The 19,451-nt window shown below is 44.1% G+C and overlaps 1 protein-coding gene across 1 annotated transcript in view; it reads left to right on the top strand.

Annotated features, from left to right (window-relative positions):
• The window catches only part of LOC147012527 (uncharacterized), a 202,139-nt gene that overhangs the window by 130,309 nt on the left and 52,379 nt on the right, over nucleotides 1–19,451 (top strand). Inside the window, exons 9-11 of the mRNA XM_085855737.1 lie at nucleotides 1,078–1,136; nucleotides 1,243–1,299; nucleotides 17,939–18,166. Coding sequence (XP_085711863.1) covers nucleotides 1,078–1,136; nucleotides 1,243–1,299; nucleotides 17,939–18,166 — 344 coding nt within the window. The remainder of the gene's footprint in view (nucleotides 1–1,077; nucleotides 1,137–1,242; nucleotides 1,300–17,938; nucleotides 18,167–19,451) is intronic.

Raw genomic sequence — 19,451 nt, 5'->3', positions numbered from 1 at the left:
TTTCTCCACCCATGAATTTCCTTGCATGTGTCCCACTGTGACCCTCTGTTGTTCCAATCTTCCATGTTCCTCAATTTGGGAAGCAAAATTTATTATCCCGCCCCCCGGAGGGAGGGAGCGGGATATTGTAATGGTCCGGTTTGTTTGTCTGTCTGTTAGCAACTTTACGGCAAAACAGCTTGAGCAAACACTATCAAATTTAATCCACAGGTGGGCAATGAACCTTGGACGACCCCATTACAATTTGGGTCAAATTGGATCAAAGGTCAAGGTCAAGGTCACGAAAAGATCAAAATCGTTTTTCGCTCATAACTTCGTCAAAAATGATCTGATTTACTTCAAACTTAGCTTATAGTGAACCTTATTCTATTTGTCACTTATAATCCTACCCATTCCTGTAGTGAAAAATGCATATTTGTGAAGATCGGTAGGGTCGGAAGTTTTGGGGGTCATGGTCATCGGTCAAAATTACAAATTTTCCATTAATACTAAAACGTGGTTACGAAAATACAACTTTACGGGAAAATGGCTGACTCAAACACTATCAAATTGTATCCACAGGTGGGTAATGAACCTCGGACGACCCCATTAACTTTTGGGTCCAATTAGGTCAAAGGTCAAGGTCAGGTCACGAAAAGGTCAAAATCGTTTTTTGCTCATAACTTCGTCAAAAATGGTTTAATTGACTTCAAACTAAGACTCAAATATTCCTTATTCTATTCCTTATAATCAACATTCAGGTTAAGGATGTATCAAATTTAAATTTGATCCTCAAAATAACTTTATGCCTTAAATGGGCGAGATTGGTTGTGCCTGGCACCACTTGTTTTAATTGTTTTGTGTTTATTTTAACAATAAAACATTTTTAAAGCAAACACCTCCCCCTCCCCATACTACCCTTCAACTACCATTTCCTTTCACTTATCAGAATCCTGAACACAGGGCAGACCCTTTTTCACATTTTCACCAAAACACATTTTCTCCACTCGTGTTTTCTCAAAAATGAAAAAAAAATCATCGCCTTACTTTGTATTTTTCAGTAAAAGAAAAAAGTCTAACTTTGTTCATTATTTGCAGAGTCACTTGATATGTGGGATACTTTTTCGGAACGTCAAGCATGGCCTGTAATGGTGCAGGTGAGGTGAAAGAGCTTTGAGCCTCAGTGTGATGTTGATGACATGTTCTGTGTTCCACTAATAATCATTCTGTAATGACGTTTTCATTTTATCCATCTCCCTACAGTTGACGTCTGCTGTTGAGCACTTGCACAGACACAACATTGTGCACAGGGATATAAAGGTAAACTACACTGCAGTAGACCGTGATACATTCTGTGTAACACTGCAATGAAAACGATATTTTGTTTGTACAGGAATGGGGTTAGGTGGGAGAGGGGAGGGTAGGGGGGAGTGTTGGAGGGGGCAGGAAAGAACAAAATTTGTTTTGGTGGGCCCTGACCAACATGGAGTGAATGCCACACATTTACCCTGTTTTGGTGCCCATTACACTGTTGATTAAACCTACAACATAGCTTCGAAAGAAAATATCAAAATTAAGTTAAATATTGTTATGGATTTAGTCGATAGATAAAATAGGGATAGATAGGGATAATATTTATTTCCTCATTTACATGAGAATAAGCGTGATGTAATTAACTGTAGTTAAAGAGGGAGTGTCAAGTAGTGTTGAGCAAGCTCTTGTCTTTCACACCCAAATGTCTGTCTATAAGACTCCATTTCCCCTCTCCCTACACTGCGACATTGTCCATGTACATCTGTCAATTTGTATTTTTCCAGTCTGTTCACGACATGTACAGAAGCCCCCAGCATGATCGGATAAGGGATGCCGATCACAGATCAGATACACGTGCTGGGATCAATGAGAACCTGTTTGTGGTTATCAGGAAACAGGAACTCCATCGCTCAAAGGAAGAATTGGAGTTAACCTATTAATCGGGCAGATTGGATCTATGCACATCAAAATGAGTGTAAAAAGTGAATCGCCTGCCGGCTTTCACTCGGCCACTTCTGACAGGCTGGTTTGCTGCAGTCATACGGTTTTAACTGCTGATTTGCACTCAAATTAACAGGCAGATGAGGAGACATCTCGTCCCTTCCCCGTCTGGCAGCACTTCAGTTATTGAAGACCCGTGACTATTACAATATGTATTCCAGTTTGGTTATAGTCTGTGAAAATCAGAAGCACCCACTGTCGAAGTGTATACTCCATTTTAATGCCTCCACTACCAAAGGTGACTGTCGGCATTATGTTTTTGGGCTGTTCATCTGTCCATCCACGCTAAGTCTCATTATCATGATAACTTAAGAACGGCTAAAGGGATTTCAACCAAACTTGGTACAAATGTGATGTAATGATGAACTTATTAGATTTTTGGGTCAAAGGTCAGAGGTCATGTTGAGGAAAAATGATGTTACTGCACTAACTTGTGAACCATTGATGGGATTTTGACAATGGTATAAGGATACAGTATTATGCAAAGATGAACTGATTAGATGGTGGAATCAAAAGGTTAGTTTCCGTGATAGGTTTTCGTTACCCTGATAACTTAAGAATGGCTGAAGGGATCAAAGTCAAACTTGGTACAAGTATGTATAATGATGTGTACATAAACTGATTCGATTGTGGGGTTAAGAAGTCAAAGGTCATCTCTGATTTAAATCTATTCAGCTGTTCTCAAGTATCACATTTTTACCTAACTTGGTACAAGTATGTATCATGATGTAATGATGTGGGCAGAGACATATCTGTCGACTTCGTGACGTCGAAGAGTGCCGTTCTTGTTGTATCTCTCTTCAGAGTGACATTGTGAAATATTATTGCACATTTTCTCCTTGAAAGTTGCCCATTTCTCTGATACTGATTGCCTTCCTATTACTTTATCCCAATCTATGGCACCTCTCTCCTCATACTCTCAAAATTTGCCTTCCTGAGATCTACTAGCCTCATTCTACAATCTCAAACTCGTCTTAACAGAATCCACTTACACACGATATGTTGTGGTCATCTGTCCATTAATGCTTTTCTACCTCGACCTTCTCCACCATATTTGGGTTGTTACCTAATCAGGGGTCTCTCACTCCACTCCTCTTCAGGGGATTATCTGCAACTGGATTAAAAAGCAATCCTGGACTGTATCGAGAAATTCTTCCTCTGCTCTGCCCTTTCCCTGTTCTTGGACCAAATCTATCCCTGCTAATTTAGAATCACCCCACAATCGGTATTCTTCTCTTACCACATGCCTTTTTGAACTCATGAACTCTTCTATCCTGCTCTTCCCATAGGAACATGATAAGCCTATCCTCTGAGTACCTTACTATTCTTCCATACCTCATTTATATCAACATAAAATCCTCTAGATTAATTCACTCCTTCGTAAAAACCCTTTCTCTTGATATAATATTATTCTTCACCTGGATTGCAACACCTCCTCCTATTTTCTCTTTCCTATCACGCCTCTACATCTTGTAGCCTTCTAGTGCCGTCTTCCAACTACCCTCCTCTTCAAACCAAGTCTCACTTACTGCAATGATATTGTACTGCTCGCTATCTATTCTCACTTCAAACTCCTCCATCGCATTATTCAAACTACTCATGTTGGTATGAATTTTTTTTTTTCCTGCTTGCCCGAACCAATTATGTTTTCAGTTGCAGATCTCTCCTTATTAGTCCCGCCCCCCTCCTTATTCGCCCAAGCTCAAGGTCAGGTCAGGCCAGATCAGTTCTGACTTGCTCCAGATACCATGTAAACCTGTACGAACCTATTTCATTGTCGGGTTGTCAGTGACAAAACCGTTGCTCCCACCAGGTTTCCTGGTAAGGATGATGTATGGATATGGATACCCAGCAGTATTAAAAGCAGAACATGTCAAAAGGTGGAGGAACTCCTTGTGAACCAATAGCCATTCATTTCTGGTGCCCAACTGTGTCTGCGGATATCCTCCTGCAGTTGGATTACCTTTTTCTAGGAGTGTGGTGGCAGGATTTGTACTCCGACCACCATAAAGCACTTAATTCTGCAACACACACAAATAAAGCAACTAAAACTGAAAATACACTCCATGGGAGTACCTCCTGTGCAGCTGCCCTTCGCATGGCAGCTCACCAGATGAGGAGCAGGACATTGGGACCACACTCTGAAAGGAGCGTTGGTGCTGCTTAAGCAGTCTCCTTGGCTATTGGGCATAATCCTGGATGAGTCGCCACTCCGAAACAGTATACCAGCATGCTGGCACTCATTTTGCCGACCTCGGAAGGATGACAGGCCGAGTTAACCCCACCTGGTATTAATTAAACAGCTGAGCAGGATTTGAACTCAGGACCCTAGGACCCAAAGCCAGCCACCCTAACCATTAAGCCAATACGAGGCTTCCAGATGAGGGGATTGGGGCAAACAACACGGGACCCCCATTTTTAACTAACATGGAACATAGTTCCAGGGAGCTTATGGAATGGGTGTGTCGTCTGTCCATCCGTCCACAAGTCTATAAACACTTTCAACTTCTTCTCTGAAACGACACACACAATTTCGATGAATCTTCATAGTCCGGATGTCAAACACCATTTTTCAAGATGACCTTGCATTTGGGTCCGCACAATGTTTTTCTGTATTTTTGTGATCACCAGACCATCTGAATGAATATTCTGATTGATGCCACTCTGGCACCCTTGAGCATTTTTGTAGCAACCCATTGAGAAGCAAATTGGTGGCGGCCATTGTCGAAATTACTATTTTTCTTCATATCTCCAAAACTAAGCATCCAAATAGCCTGGTTGAGGTGTCTACACCCATGTTTTTCGGGTCACTGGTCATGAGAAACCCATTTAAAATTTATTAACATTTAAATTTAGCTCATTAATATGCAAATGAGCGGTTGCCATTATCAAAATAACAATTTTTCTTAATATCTCCAGAAGTAAGCACCCAAACAGCCTGGTTGTCCAAACCCATGTTTTTAGGGTCACTGGTCATGATAAACCCACTTACAATTTAATAACATTTAAATTTAGCTCATTAATATGCAAATTAGCAGTCACCATTATTGAACCGCCAGACTCCACTGCCTCCACAGCTGGTGGTGCTGTCAGTAACTGAGAACAAAGTTCAGCTGAAAGAACTGATTTGCCAGAATTTGATTGACGTTAGTTAACAGAGAAAGCAGAGCCAATACAGGCTCGTCATTATGGACAGGAGCTTACCCCAGTGGAAATACACCACGGAGCCCAAAGGTGTTGCACTGATTTGAAGACGACGCATGAGGAGGCAGATGTCATCATGATTCAGCAAGTCACTAAAGTTGCCGAAGATGGCGCAAAATGCATCACAGTCATTGTGATGATACTGATGTGTTCATCTTGCTTGTGTATCACTTCGCAGAACTTCATCTGCAATGCTGCGTAACAATGGAAGCAACATATCCTAGCCAATCATTGATCGACATTGAGGCCACTGCCAGAAAGCATGCCGAGATGGTGCAAGACCTACTTTACATGCACTGACAGGTTGTGACACCATTGCCCAGATGTCTGGTAGAGGTGAACTGACTGGCAAGAAGACACTCGCAGCAGGCCATTCACTTCAAAAACTTGGGAATGTGGATGCATCTATTGACGATGTCATCGCTAAAGCCACTGTGTTCATGGCTGTTTGCTATGGTAGAAATAAGAGAAGCAAAATGTCTGATGTTTGCAAAGCAGTGTGGTCTGTGAAGATGGCGAAACCAAATGCCATCAAACACCAGACCTAAAGGTTCCGCCACCAACTACAGAGTCCTTTGAACAAAACGTGTGATGCACTCATATCCAGACAGAAATATGGAAGTCAGCTGCTGAGCTGCAGCCACCACCTCTGGATCCCACTCAGTACGGATGGAAACGTGATGAGGCATAAAGATCATTACTTCCAATTATGCTGCCGCGGGCCGCCCAACATCGCACTTGCACCACCAGAGATATTGGAGCTAATACGATGTGGATGTTCCTCTGACAAGCAATGCTACACAGCTCAATGCCGTTGCATAGCAGCCAAGTTACCATGCACAGTTTTATATGCGTGCCATGGAGATACTGGCTGAGGAATGAGCGCACCAACACAGCTGCTGCATTTGCCCTTGATGATGACTCTGACAATGAATGCGACACCAAGCACTGAAGTAGCCTTCATAAGGTTTACAAACCTGTTATATATATGAACATTTGATTTGCACAGGAATGTCTTCTTTTGTTCATGTTGTTAGCTGCTTTCATTGCATACTGTCGAATTGTTGAATCTGTATGAATAATAGTGATCTATATTCACAAAGACGGAAGTATTTTTTTTCCTCTCTATATGTCTATTTATCTACATTTTCAATAATGGTGGCTGCTAATTTGAATATTAATGAGCTAAATTTAAATGTTATTAAATTTTAAGTGGGTTTATCATGACCAGTGACCCGAAAAACATGGGTGTAGACACCTCAACCAGGCTATTTGGAAGCTTACTTTTGGAGATATTAAGAAAAATAGTAATTTCGACAATGGCCACCGCTAATTTCCATATTAATGGATTTCTACAAAAATGCTCAAGGGTGCCAGAGTGGCATCAATCGGACTATTCATTCAGATGGTCTGATGATCACAAAAATGCAGAAAAACATTGTGCGGATCTTAATGCATGCTTTTCTGGCCAACACTTGGGCTATTACTGCAACCTTCATCAGCTGTGATGTACCAAAGTTTGTTCACTGCATTAAAATAAAAAATTGGGCCCAAAGGAGGCTTACAGGGTGCGGGGGAAGAGGGGGGATCAGGTCAGGTCAGGTATGGGAGCATGTGCAGGAGCAGCACGTCGCTGCGTCCACTTTCCACCAGTACTCCAGGGGCCTCCATTTGGCCATCCCTCAGGCAGATGCCTGACCCATCCCCATCTCCATGAGATGCTGATCAACCTGCTGTAACCACGAGGCATGTAGTTGGCCCATTGGCCTCCACCACGCATGAGGCTTCCTTGCTGAGAGAATCTAGTCAGCAGGATCAGCGTCAGGAAAACGAGGCACGTGTCCATTTAGCCGCAAATAATCCTCATGGATTATGCAGGTAACAAATCTCATTTGAGTTTCTCTCAGCATCTGCTCGTTGGACACAAAGTCCAACCAGCGATAGCCAAGGATTCTTTGAAGAGACCTGGTACCAAAGGAATTAATTCTCCGTCTCAGATCCCTGGTCAGAGTCCAAGTCTCACATCCATAGAGCAAGAATGGAAGCAACAAGCACCTGAAGACTTGGACTTTTATCCTCCTGCCCAGGTTCCGGCAGCGCCACACCCCATGATCCAGTGAATCCATGACTCCCTCGGCCTGACCCAGAAGTCTATTGACAGCTGGCTCACAGCCAGCAGAGACATGAATATCACTGCCAAGGTAAATGAATCTCTCTGTAACATCAACATCCTCACCACAAACAGATACAGACAAGATGGTAGCATCCAAGATGTCCCTGAATGCCTGGATCTTATTTTTGACTCAGGAAACCCATATTCCCAGCACCTCCGACACCTCATTTAGCACCTCGAGGGCCCCCAAAAGGATATCCAGAGTCTCTGCAAACATGACTGCATCATCTGCAAAATCAACATCAGAGATCTTGACATTTTCAAATGATGCACCGCAGCTTGATGTCTCCGACTTCCTCCCCATAGTCCAGTCCATAGAAGGGCTGAAAAGTGTGGGGCTCAGTACACACCCCTGACAAACTCCAGTAACAACTGGAAATAAGTCTGAGATGGAATCACTACATCTCCCACCACTCTTAGTGCTGGAGTATAGTTCAGACATCAGATTGATCAGTTTTGGTAGCGCCCCATGAAGACTAAGAACCCTCCAGAGGGCATCCCGATTCACTGAATAAAACTCTTTCCAGAGATCGACATAGGCTGCAAGCAGCTCCTGCCGAAACCTTCGTCTGCATTTGGTGAGGACCCGAAGAGCAAGGATATGGTCAATCGTTGACCTCTTTGGTGTAAAGCCTGACTGCTCTGAACGCTGGTGCTCAAGCAGATTGTGGTGAACCCTATCAAGGATTATCTGAGCAAAGACCTTGCCCAGCACTGAGAGCAGCGTCACCCCTCGGTAGTTTTTGCAGTCCTGGTGATCACCCTTCCCTTTCCAGAGAGGGACAACAAGGCCCCTCTTCCAGTCAGTTGGGATGATGTCTGTTCCAGGCAGAGCACAGAACTGCATGCAACAACACAACTACAGCATTTCCACGAGCCTTGAGAAATTCAGCATGGATGCCTCAGATCCCAGGAGCTTTACCCCATTTCAACAGTTTCACCATTCCCTGTGTTTCCACAAATGAAGGTGGGTTACCTTTGTCTCAGAGGTTGGTGGCAGCATTTGCACTCCAGCCACCATAAAACATTAAATTCCGCAACAAATACAAATAAAGCAACTGAAACTGAAAACTCACTCTGTGGGAGTACCCCCTCTGCAGTTGCCCTTTGCATGGCAGCTCACCAGATTTGAGTATTGTGGCAAACCACACAGGACCCCATTTTTAGCTGACATGGAACATCATTCCAGGGATCTTATGGGCTGGCGTGCCGTCCTTCCATCCGTCCGTCAGTCCATAAACACTTGTAAATTCTTCTCTGAAACTACATACGGTTTTGACGAAACTTCACCACAGCCTTAATCACCCAGAATGTACCAAAGTTTATTCACTGTTTCAAAAAATACAATCTGGCCCGAAGAGGTTTACGCGGGGGGGGGGGGGGTTGCCCCAAAAATCGGTATTTGCTTGCTTTCTTCTGAGAAACAACACATACAATTCTGATGAAACTTGACTACAACCTTCATTAATTACCCATGATGTACTAAAGTTTTTTTTTTGACATTAAGAAGATCGGGGTCGATGGGGGTTGTCCCCCTCCCTTGCCCAAATGAGGTATTTGCTTTCTTCGAATAAACTATACACACAATTGTGATGAAACTTGACCACAACCTTCATCATCTGTGATGTACCAAAGTTTGTGCACTGCATTAAAAAAAAATTGGGCCTTAAGGAGGTTGACAAGGGGAGGGGGTGGCCCCCCAAAATCGGTATTTGCTCTCTTCCTCAAAAACCACAAACAATTTTGATAAAACTTGACCACAACCTTCATCACCCGTGATGAACCAAAGTTTGTTTAAAGATTTAAAAACTCGATCCATAAGTGTTTACTTTCTTCTCCATTACATATTTTGTGGGTTATCCACACCCAGAGATGGCTACTCAAATCACAAATTTTGTGACTTGCGATGACTTTAGACTTTGCCTTAAAGACGAGACTTGAGCTTGGAGACTTGTTGATAATGATGATTGAATGACCACTACATCAAAATAAATGTCTCAGTTATGTGTTTGTGACTAATTTTCATTTGATACCATGTCTGGTAGGATGTGATTATATTTATAAACGATGACCGCCAGAGCCACACGTCAAAGGAAGTACAAACTCAGTAAATAGATCACGCTGAGCTTAGAAAAAGTATTAGTTATACACCGCCCAAAGTGCCGCTGAGTTCCGAGCCTGCAATCGCAAATACAGCTCTGGAAAAAATTATATTAAGAGACCACTGCAAAATTATCAGTTTTTCTGGTTTTACTATTTATAAGTATGTGTTTGAGTAAAATGAACATTTTTGTTTTATTCTATAAACTACTGACAACACTTCTCCCAAATTCCAAATAAATATATTGTCATTTAGAGCATTTATTTGCAGAAAATGACAATTGGTCAAAATAACAACAAATATTAAGTGTTTTCAGACCTCAAATAATACAAACAAAACAAGTTCATATTCATTTTTAAACAACACAATACTAATGTTTTAACTTAGGAAGAGTTCAGAAATCAATATTTTGTGGAATAACCCTGATTTTCAATCACAGCTTTCATGCGTCTTGGCATGCTCTCTACCAGTCTTTCACATTGCTGTTGGGTGACTTTATACCACTCCTGGCACAAAAATTCAAGCAGCTCGGCTTTGTTTGATGGCTTGTGACCATCCATCTTCCTCTTGATCACATTCCAGAGGTTTTCAATGGGGTTCCGGTCTGGAGATTGTCTGGCCATAACAGGGTCTTGATCTGATGGTCCTCCATCCACACCTTGATTGACCTGGGTGTGTGGCATGGAGCATTGTCCTGCTGAAAAAACCAATCCTCAGAGTTGGGGAACATTGTCAGAGCAGAAGGAAGCAAGTGTTCTTCCAGGACAACCTTGCACGTGGCTTGATTCATGCGTCCTTCACAAAGACAGATCTGCCCGATTCCAGCCTTGCTGAAGCACCCCCAAATCATCACCGATCCTCCACCAAATTTCACAGTGGGTGTGAGACACTGTGGCTTGTCGGCCTCTCCAGGTCTCCGTCTAACCATTAGATGACCAGGTGTTGGGCAAAGCTGAAAATTGGACTCATCAGAGAAGATGACCTTAAGGCCCTGTCACACCTTGACGATTTAGCCAGCGTATGCCTGACATATGCAAAAATTGGCGAAAACGCTGGCACACGTCGAATACATTATGGGTAAGTTTGTATACTTTAAGAGCACGCTGGCAGACGTCGTAGTATGCTGGCTTTTTTTAGTAGTACGCTGGCATGCGTCGTAGTACGCCGAGGTGTTAGACAAATTTTCCATGCTTGAAATTTTTCGCCTTATGCCAGCGTATGACACACGTTCCGCATAATGCTGGCCATAATTTGTAGGCACGTTACACGATCGTTGACACACGTCGACACACGCTACTTGTAAGTTACTCATAAGTCGAAACACGTCGAGGTAATGTTTAGCGTACCCGAAACTTATTTCTAACCTATGAATAACGTGTTGTAGGCACGTTACGCGATCGTCGACACACGTTACTTGTACGTTACTCATAAGTCGAAACACGTCAATGTAATGGTTAGCGTCAGTGTTCCAGACTCCCTGGTGTTTTTTTTTCTTCGGTATGATGGTGATGTTAACACTTCGATTTCTCGTGCGGTTATAATATAATATAATTAATAGGCTGCCGCTCAACAATTTAAATCATAACCGCACTAGAAATCGAAGTGTCAATATCACCGTCATACCGAAGAAAAAAAACCAAAAAAAAAAAAAACAGGGAGTCTGGATCACTGACGCTAATCATTACCTTGACGTGTTTCAACTTATGAGTAATGTACAAGTAACGTGTGTCGAAGTGTGTCAACGATTGTGTAACGTGCCTACAACTTATGCCAGCGTATGCGGAACGTGTGTCATATGCCGAGTACGTCGAAATTTTCAACATGCTGAAAATTTCTCGACGTACTCGGCATATGACGACGTATGCCAACGTACTACGACGTATGCCAGCGTCCACTTAACGTATACAAAACTTACCCATAACGTATTCGATGTGTGCCAGCTTGGTTCGGCAAATTTTTCATACCTCGGCATACGCTGGCTAAAACGTCAAGGTGTGACAGCGGCTTCACACTTCGATGTCTAGTGCGGTTATGATTTGAATCGTCGAGCCGCAGCCTATTAATAGCCTATGCCACATGATCGTTGGCGATATGCTGCCGCGCGCTATGCATAAGTTAGACTATCGTTGGGCATAGGTTGTGAACGCCGACAACATGCTCAGCATTCGTTGGTATAAGTTATCTATATGTGATTGAAACGTTCTGTGTACCATACTAATACGTTATGCATACATCCAACACGTTATTATACGCTGAAAACTTAAAAAAAAACATCAATAGTTCAGCGTATGCCAGCGTTTTACATACATTTTGAGACCTTGCCATATGCTGGCTAAAATGTCAAGGTGTGACAGGGCCCTTACTCCAGTCCTCTACAGTCCAATCCTTATGGTCTTTTGCAAACCTCAGCCTGGCTCTTCTTTGCTTCTCATTGATGAAGGGCTTTTTTCTAACTTTGCACGACTTCAGCCCTGCCCCTCGGAGCCTGTTTTGAACCATCCTCGCCGTGCACTTCACCCCAGCTGCCGCTTGCCATTCTTTTTGTGGGTCACTTGATGTCATCCTACGGTTGTTGAGTGACATTCGAATGAGTTGGCGGTCATCCCGATCAGTGGAAAGTCGTTTTCACCCTCTGCCAGTCTGTAGCTTTGTTGTCCCCAATGTCTCCTGCTTGACCTTGTTCTTATGAACCGCCATCTTTGAAATTTTAAGGATGGAAGCAACGTGACGCTCACTGTATCCCTCTGCCAGTAAAGCCAGAATTGAACCCTTCTTTTCCTCACTCAAAACTTTTCTTTTCAACTCTTTTGGCATGGTCAATAGTTTTTTTTTTATTCCAATTACTTTTGAGGTACTACTTGCACTGTTTTTTCCATTCAGCTGGTCCTATTGCAAGAGGATAGTGATGACCACAGCAGTGGTTTTTATACTTTTCCTTGTTAAATATGATTCGGTTCAGGTGATCACCTAATCAGTACCTCACTAAGTAGAATGAGGTGTGTCTGTGTTGGAATTCAACAGACACTGGAATGGAATGGCTGCCATACATGTAGAGATGCTGATTTAAAAAAAATTTTGGAGTGGTCTCTTGTTTTTTTTTCAGAGCTGTATGTGTGCCTAGTGGAATAAAGAAGGTAATTATGGAGAAAAGCAAGTCAAGCTATAGTATCTTTCATTACATGATTTCTACGTCCTTGAATTCAGTGGGCATCTATGCCGTACGGCGGACATATGGAATTGTTGCTGCTGCTGCTCAGTTCATCTATACTAACGTGTGTGTGTGTGTGTGTGTGTGTGTGTGTGTGTGTGTGTGTGTGTGTGTGTGTGTGTGTGTGTGTGCGTGCGTGCGTGCGTGCGTGCGTGCGTGCGTGCGTGCGTGCGTGCGTGCGTGCGCGCGCGCGCGCGCGCGCGTGCGCGTGTCCTCCATAACTCTAAAACCATGAAACCTAGCAGCCTGAAACTTTGCATGCATACAAAGGGAACTCCAAGGGAGTAGTGCATGAGTGGAAATTGGGTGTTTTGGTTAATTAACACACCCATTTCAAGATATTTGACGGCCTTATTTAATTTTATCCTTATCAGGCACATCCTCGGCCACCTCACTCTTATCCTGTTTGCCTCGATCTCCCTTGCTGGGGTCTTAATTTGCCATTTTGTTCAGCCTGCTCAACAATGCCATGAGTTGGAACAGGCTGCAACGATTTATTTAACGATAAAGTGCTCAAAATGTTTTTTTGTTTTCCACTTTCCTCACTCATATCATTGAATGCCTCATATACATACTTACATATCTCTGTATACATCACTTTTGTAAGTGTTATAGTTTTCGAATTAGGAGCTTGGAATGATTTCATGCATTATATGATGCAATTTTCCACGATCTACTCTCACAGTTGACTTGAAGTATATAATCGAAATATACTTTGAGTTTGGAGGATCGGATCATGTGGACTAAATAACTTGAAATTTGGAGTGAAATTGGCGATGTTTAGTTTTTTGCCGGTATGTGCCATTACCAATCAGCTTGCTATCACTTGCCAAGCCAGCCGTTCCTTAACCATTTCATTGGAGTGCTTGCTTGAATGCTTAAGCAACTTGCTGAGTGCCCTACAGTCAATAGCGGTGCAGTTTGTGTCCCAATTGTGATGTACAGTCAGCAGTAGCTCCAAGGTAGAGGTTCGTAGACAGCACACATGGATGTTGTACAGAAAGGTAGATTTGGAACTGCAAAGGGACTCTCCGTGAATATGTGTGCATGCCTGCATGCTTGGTTATGGGCACCATGGTGGCAAAGTTTCATCCCGTATCTTATGATGATGGTGGGTGGAGGAGGTTTTAACTTTTAACCTCAGCAGTGTACGAGTGATCACTTTTCCCTTTGTCCTTTGTTTTAAATTTCAATCTGATCGAACGCATGATCTGTCAGCCAGTAATTATTTAATTTTTTTTGAACCTGGGTTCTTTTTTTAATTTAAATTTTTGAATAAGGCTATCATGGCTGTGCCTGGATGGGTTTGAGGGTAGAGGAGGAGCAGCTGAAATCCGAATCCTATCCAGGTTCCTCTTGATGACTTCATCTTTGCTTTTTGTTTGTTCGGGTTCCTTCTGATGACTCCAAAGCAGGACTTTACCTATTCGGTCTTCCATTTGATTTGAATTGAATATATTTTAATCCCATTCTGAATTCAATTGAACAGCAATAATAAACGTCATGGGTCAATGTCGGATCAATGTCAGGTCAGGTCAGATTAGATCTGTGACTTGCTGCAGGTATCATGTAAACCTGCACTAACCTGTTCCATGGTCGGGTTGTCGGTGACTAAACCGTCTCCCCCACCAGGTTTTTTTTGGTGAGGAGGGTGTTTGGATGTGGACACCCAGCAGCATTAAAAACAAAACCTGTCAAAGGGCGGAGGAGCTCCTTGTGAGCCAACGGCCATCCATATCTCGTGCCCAACTATGTCTGCGGACGTCCTCTTGCAGTTGGGCTACTTCTTATTAGGAGGTTGGTAGCAGGATTTGCACTCCGCCACCGAAAAACCCTTCATTCCGCAAAACACAAAAACGCAAAGAAATCTGAAAACCCACTCCGTGGGAGTACCTCCTGTGCAGCTTCCCTTCGCAGAGCAGCTCACCGGATGACGGGATTGGGACAAAGCCTTTGGAACCCCCAATGTTTGATGATAGGAGGGAAACCACGGTGTAACATTCCCGGGTCAGATTGCAGGATAGTGTGTCAGAGTGGTGCTGAGGGGTTGTCCACCAGACGGCGGTCTTCTTGGGTTAACCAAAGGCGGTCCCTCCCTTCGGGCAGGTGGGTGCCTAAGAGAGGATCCCCAAGATCCTTCCTATCCTATCCTATTGACCGTCCTATCCCTAAGAGAGGATCATTGCCTGTCTCTGTTATCATATGAGCTCAAGTGTTTGGACATCGGTATTGCAGCACCCTTTGAGGTTCGGAAACCAGATTGCGGCGAGATCATGGTGGGTGGTTGCACCTACTATTGGTCTGGTCGCTTTGATGGTTACCATACCCAAGGAGTTACTGCAGCTGTGTCCAATAAGCTGACTCCAATGATAATTAAGGTAACACCAGTCAATGAGTGCATTATGAGACTAAGAATTCGTCACTCCTTGGGTGTCATTTCCCTGGTCTCTGTTTATGCTCTGACTGAGGTGAGTGATCTCACTGTGAAGGATGCATTCTATGCCATGCTCGAGTCTGTGGTTGATCAGTGCCCCATACGAGATACACTTCCATTCTTGCAGGATTTCAATGCATTGACTAGGACTCCTCGGGATGGTTATGAGACGTGTGTTGGTCCCCATGGGTCAGGAACTGTGAACCTGAAATGCACTAAGTTCCTTGACTTTGCAAGAAGTCATGGACGTAGGGTGGCCGGTTCATGGTTTCAGCACCCACAAGCTCATCGCTGGACTTGGTATTCCAACGCTGGCGGTGTGGCAAAGGAGATTGACCATGTCCTTGTTGATGGTCGCTGGAGGATGATGCAGAACTGCAGGGTCTACCGGAGTGCTCAGTTTCTGAATACTGACCACCGGCTTGTTGTAGCAACTGCTAAGTTGCACCTTAAATCCAGGAGAATGGTACCATCGCAACCTAGGCTGGATGTTGGCAAGCTCAAGGATGAGAGGGTAGCTGAGGAGTTTGCGAACAAGCTGAGTGGAGATTTGGGGGGTCTGGGTGCTTTGGGAGGTCCTGAAGAGTTGTGGAGTGCTTTCAAGACCACCATCTTTGAGGTTGTCGGTGGATGTCTTGGAACTCACCGTAGGGCACAGAAGAATGCTGTCTCTCAAGGGACGCTGGATACCATTGACCAGAGTGGCAGGGCCAGGCTGAATGGCAGAGCTGAGCTGTTCAGGGCGCTGAAGCGTTAAACTGTACTTGTATCACCTGTGGTCAAGTGATTCTTGTCCTGCTTACAGGGGAATTCGCGCATTGCATTCATCCAAGCCCATCCCTCGGTGTACTGCAGTTAGAGCAGAGGGTGGCAGGCTCTTGACAGAGGAGTCTGGAGTGAAGGCCCGCTGGGCCGGTTACTTTGAGCGATTGTACCAGGCTGATCCCCCAGCTGTCGAGTTGGACGTCAGGGGTTTTACAATAACTGTTGATGATCCTCCAATCAACTGTGGTCCACTTTCGCTTGTGGAAACACAGGCTGCGGTGAACCGGTTGAAATGGGGTAAAGCTTCAGTGATCTATGGCATCCATGCTGAACTTCTCAATGCTGGTGGAAATGCTGCACTCGTATTGTTGCATGCAGTTCTGCGCTCTGCCTGGAACACAGACATCATCCCAACTGACTGGAAGAGGACCCTTGTTGTCCCTCTCTGGAAAGGGAAGGGTGATCGCCAAGACTGCAACAACTACCGCGGGGTGACGCTGCTCTCAGTGCCAGGCAAGGTCTTTGCTCGGATAATTCTTGATAGGGTTCGCCACCTTCTGCTTGAGCACCAGCATCCAGAGCAGTCAGGCTTTACACCAAAGAGGTGAACGATTGACCATATCCTTGCTCTTTGGGTCCTCAACGAATGCATATGAGAGTTTTAGCAGGGGCTGCTTGCAGCTTATGTTGACCTCTGTAAAGCGTTTGATTCATGAATCGGGATTCCTTCGGGAGGATTCTTGGTCTTCGAGGGGGGCCACCAAAACTGATCGATCTGATGTCTGAACTCTACTCTGGTACTGAGAGTGATGTGAGATGTGGTGGTACCATCTCTGACTTATTTCTAGATACTGGAGTTCGTCAGGGGTGTGTACTGGCCCCCACACTTTTCAGCACTTGTATGGACTGGATTCTGGGGAGGATGTCGGAGAGATCAAGCTGTGCTGCTTCCTTTTCGAATGTCAAGATCTCTGACCTTGATTTCGCAGATGATGCAGTCATATTTGCGGAGACTTTAGATATCCTTTTGGGGCCCGCGAGGTGCTGAATGAGGAGTTGGAGTGGCTGGGATTACGGGTTTCCTGGGTCAAAACTAAGATCCAGGCTGTCAATGACATCTTGGATGCTGCTGTCCTGTCTGTGCCTGTTTGTGGTGAGGATGTTGAGGTTGTGGAGAGATTCACTTACCTTGGCAATGATATTCATGTCTCTGCTGGCTGTTAGTCAGAGGTCAATAGACGTCTGGGTCTGGCCTGGGGAGTCATGGATTCACTGGATAATGGGGTGTGGCGCTGCCGGTACCTGTGCTGGAGGATGAAAGTCTGAGTCTTCAGGTCCTTGGTGCTTCCGGTCTAGCTCTACGGATGTAAGACTTGGACTCTGACCAAGGATCTGTGACGGAGACTTAATTCCTTTGGTACCAGGTCTCTTCGGAGAATCCTTGGCTATCGCTGGTCGGACTTTGTGTCCAACGAGCAGTTGCTGAGAGTGTCTCAAATAAGATTTGTTACCTGCATAGTCCGTGAGCGTCACCTGCGGCTGTATAGACATTTGGCTCATTTTCCTGATGCTGATCCTGCTCACCAGATTCTCTCAGCGAAGGAGTCTAGTGAGTGGAGGAGGCCAACGGGCTGACCACATGCCTCGTGGTTGCAGCAGGTTGATCGGCATCTCAAGGAGATGGGGATGGACAGACGGAGGCCTCTGGCATACCGGCGGAAAGTGGACGCAGCGACGCGCTGCTCCGGCGCATGCTCCCATACCTGACCTTACCTGTCAGATCAAAGCAGTACGTCTTGATTACCGTTCATCACTGCCAGCACTTATAAAGTGGCAGTTGTAGTTATATCTGTTATTAATTATGAAATGCACCAGCACACAAACACCACACAAAATACACGACACAAAACGACACCAACACCACACAAAACAAGTCCTGATGAGGTTCTGCAATCTCTGATTGGTCTTTTTTGTTCCACTTTGATTTCACCATCTAAGTTCTGATCTTTGTTTTGACATTGATTTCTGTTTACTCTCCAGCTTCAAAATGTGATTTACAGCATTAATGGCATCGTGAAGTTGATCGACTTTGGCCTGGCTGTAAGGTTTACACAAGGTCAAAACTTCAATCGATGCTGTGGCACACTTGACTACATGGCGCCAGAGTTCTTCACTAAGAAGTATGAAGGTCCCCCAGTTGATGTGTGGGCGCTTGGCATCCTGATGACGAAATTATTCCTTGGAGACGAATTTTCCGGTGCTGATCTTGTGAGTATTATGTATAACAAGCAAATTCAACCCTTCGCTTCACTGAGGAATATTAAGGGGGGGAGGGAAGAGGGAGGGGAGGGAAGAGGGAGGGGAGGAAGAATGGAAGGAGAGAGGAGGGAGGGAGAAGGAAGAGGGAGGGAGAAGGAGAGAGGGGTGAGGAAGGGAGGGAGAGAGGAGGAAGGGAGGGAGAGAGGAGGAAAGGAGGAGAGGGAGAGAGGAGGGAGGGAGAGAGGAGGAAGGTAGGGGAGGAAGGTAGGGGAGGGAGAGAGGAGGAAGGGAGGAGAAGGAGAGAGGGGTGAGGGAGGGGAAAGAGAGAGGGGTGAGGGACAGAGGAGGGAGGGAGAGAGGAGGAACGGAGGGGGGGGAGAGAGGGGTGAGGGAAGGGAGGGAGAGAGGGGTGAGGGAGGGGAGGGGGAGGGGTGAGGGAGGGGAGGGAGGGTGGGGGAAGTGATGGCAGCATGAGGTGAGACGAAGGGAAGGCAGATGTAGAGTGGAGTGTTAATTTTGATTTATACTGTCTCATCAAAATGATTCTGCATTGAATAGCAATGAAGATGGAAGCAAAATAATGTCTGAAATCTATTTTCTACCAGTCATATTATAAATACTGCCAGGAAACAAACACCTCCAGGACATGTCCGGAGATAAACACCATCCAGAGTCAAACACTGCACAGATTAGTCCAGAGACAAACACGGACATGTTCATAGATAAACCACCCGGACAGAAACACTGCCTGGACACATCTGAAGACAAACACAGTCCCGCACCCAGACATGTCGAGAGAGAGAGAGAGAGAGAGAGAGAGAGAGAGAGAGAGAGAGAGAGAGAGAGAGAGAGAGAGAGAGAGAGAGAGAGAGAGAGAGAGAGAGAGAGAGAGAGAGAGAGAGAGAGAGAGAGATATATATATATATATATATATATATATATATATATATATATATATATATATATATATATATATATATATATATATATATATATAGAGATATATATATAGAGATATATATATAGAGATATATATATAGAGATATATATATAGAGATATATATATAGAGATATATATATAGAGATATATATATAGAGATATATATATAGAGATATATATATAGAGATATATATATAGAGATATATATATAGAGATATATATATAGAGATATATATATAGAGATATATATATAGAGATATATATAGAGATATATATAGAGATATATATAGAGATATATATAGAGATATATATAGAGATATATATAGAGATATATATATAGAGATATATATATAG

The sequence above is a fragment of the Eptatretus burgeri genome, chromosome 14, assembly GCF_056783735.1.
Source record: "Eptatretus burgeri isolate ZD-2024b chromosome 14, Ebu_testis_v1, whole genome shotgun sequence".
NCBI lineage: Eukaryota > Metazoa > Chordata > Myxini > Myxiniformes > Myxinidae > Eptatretus > Eptatretus burgeri.
Note: the sequence above shows the minus strand (reverse complement) of the source record. Positions and strands in the feature narration are given on the sequence as shown.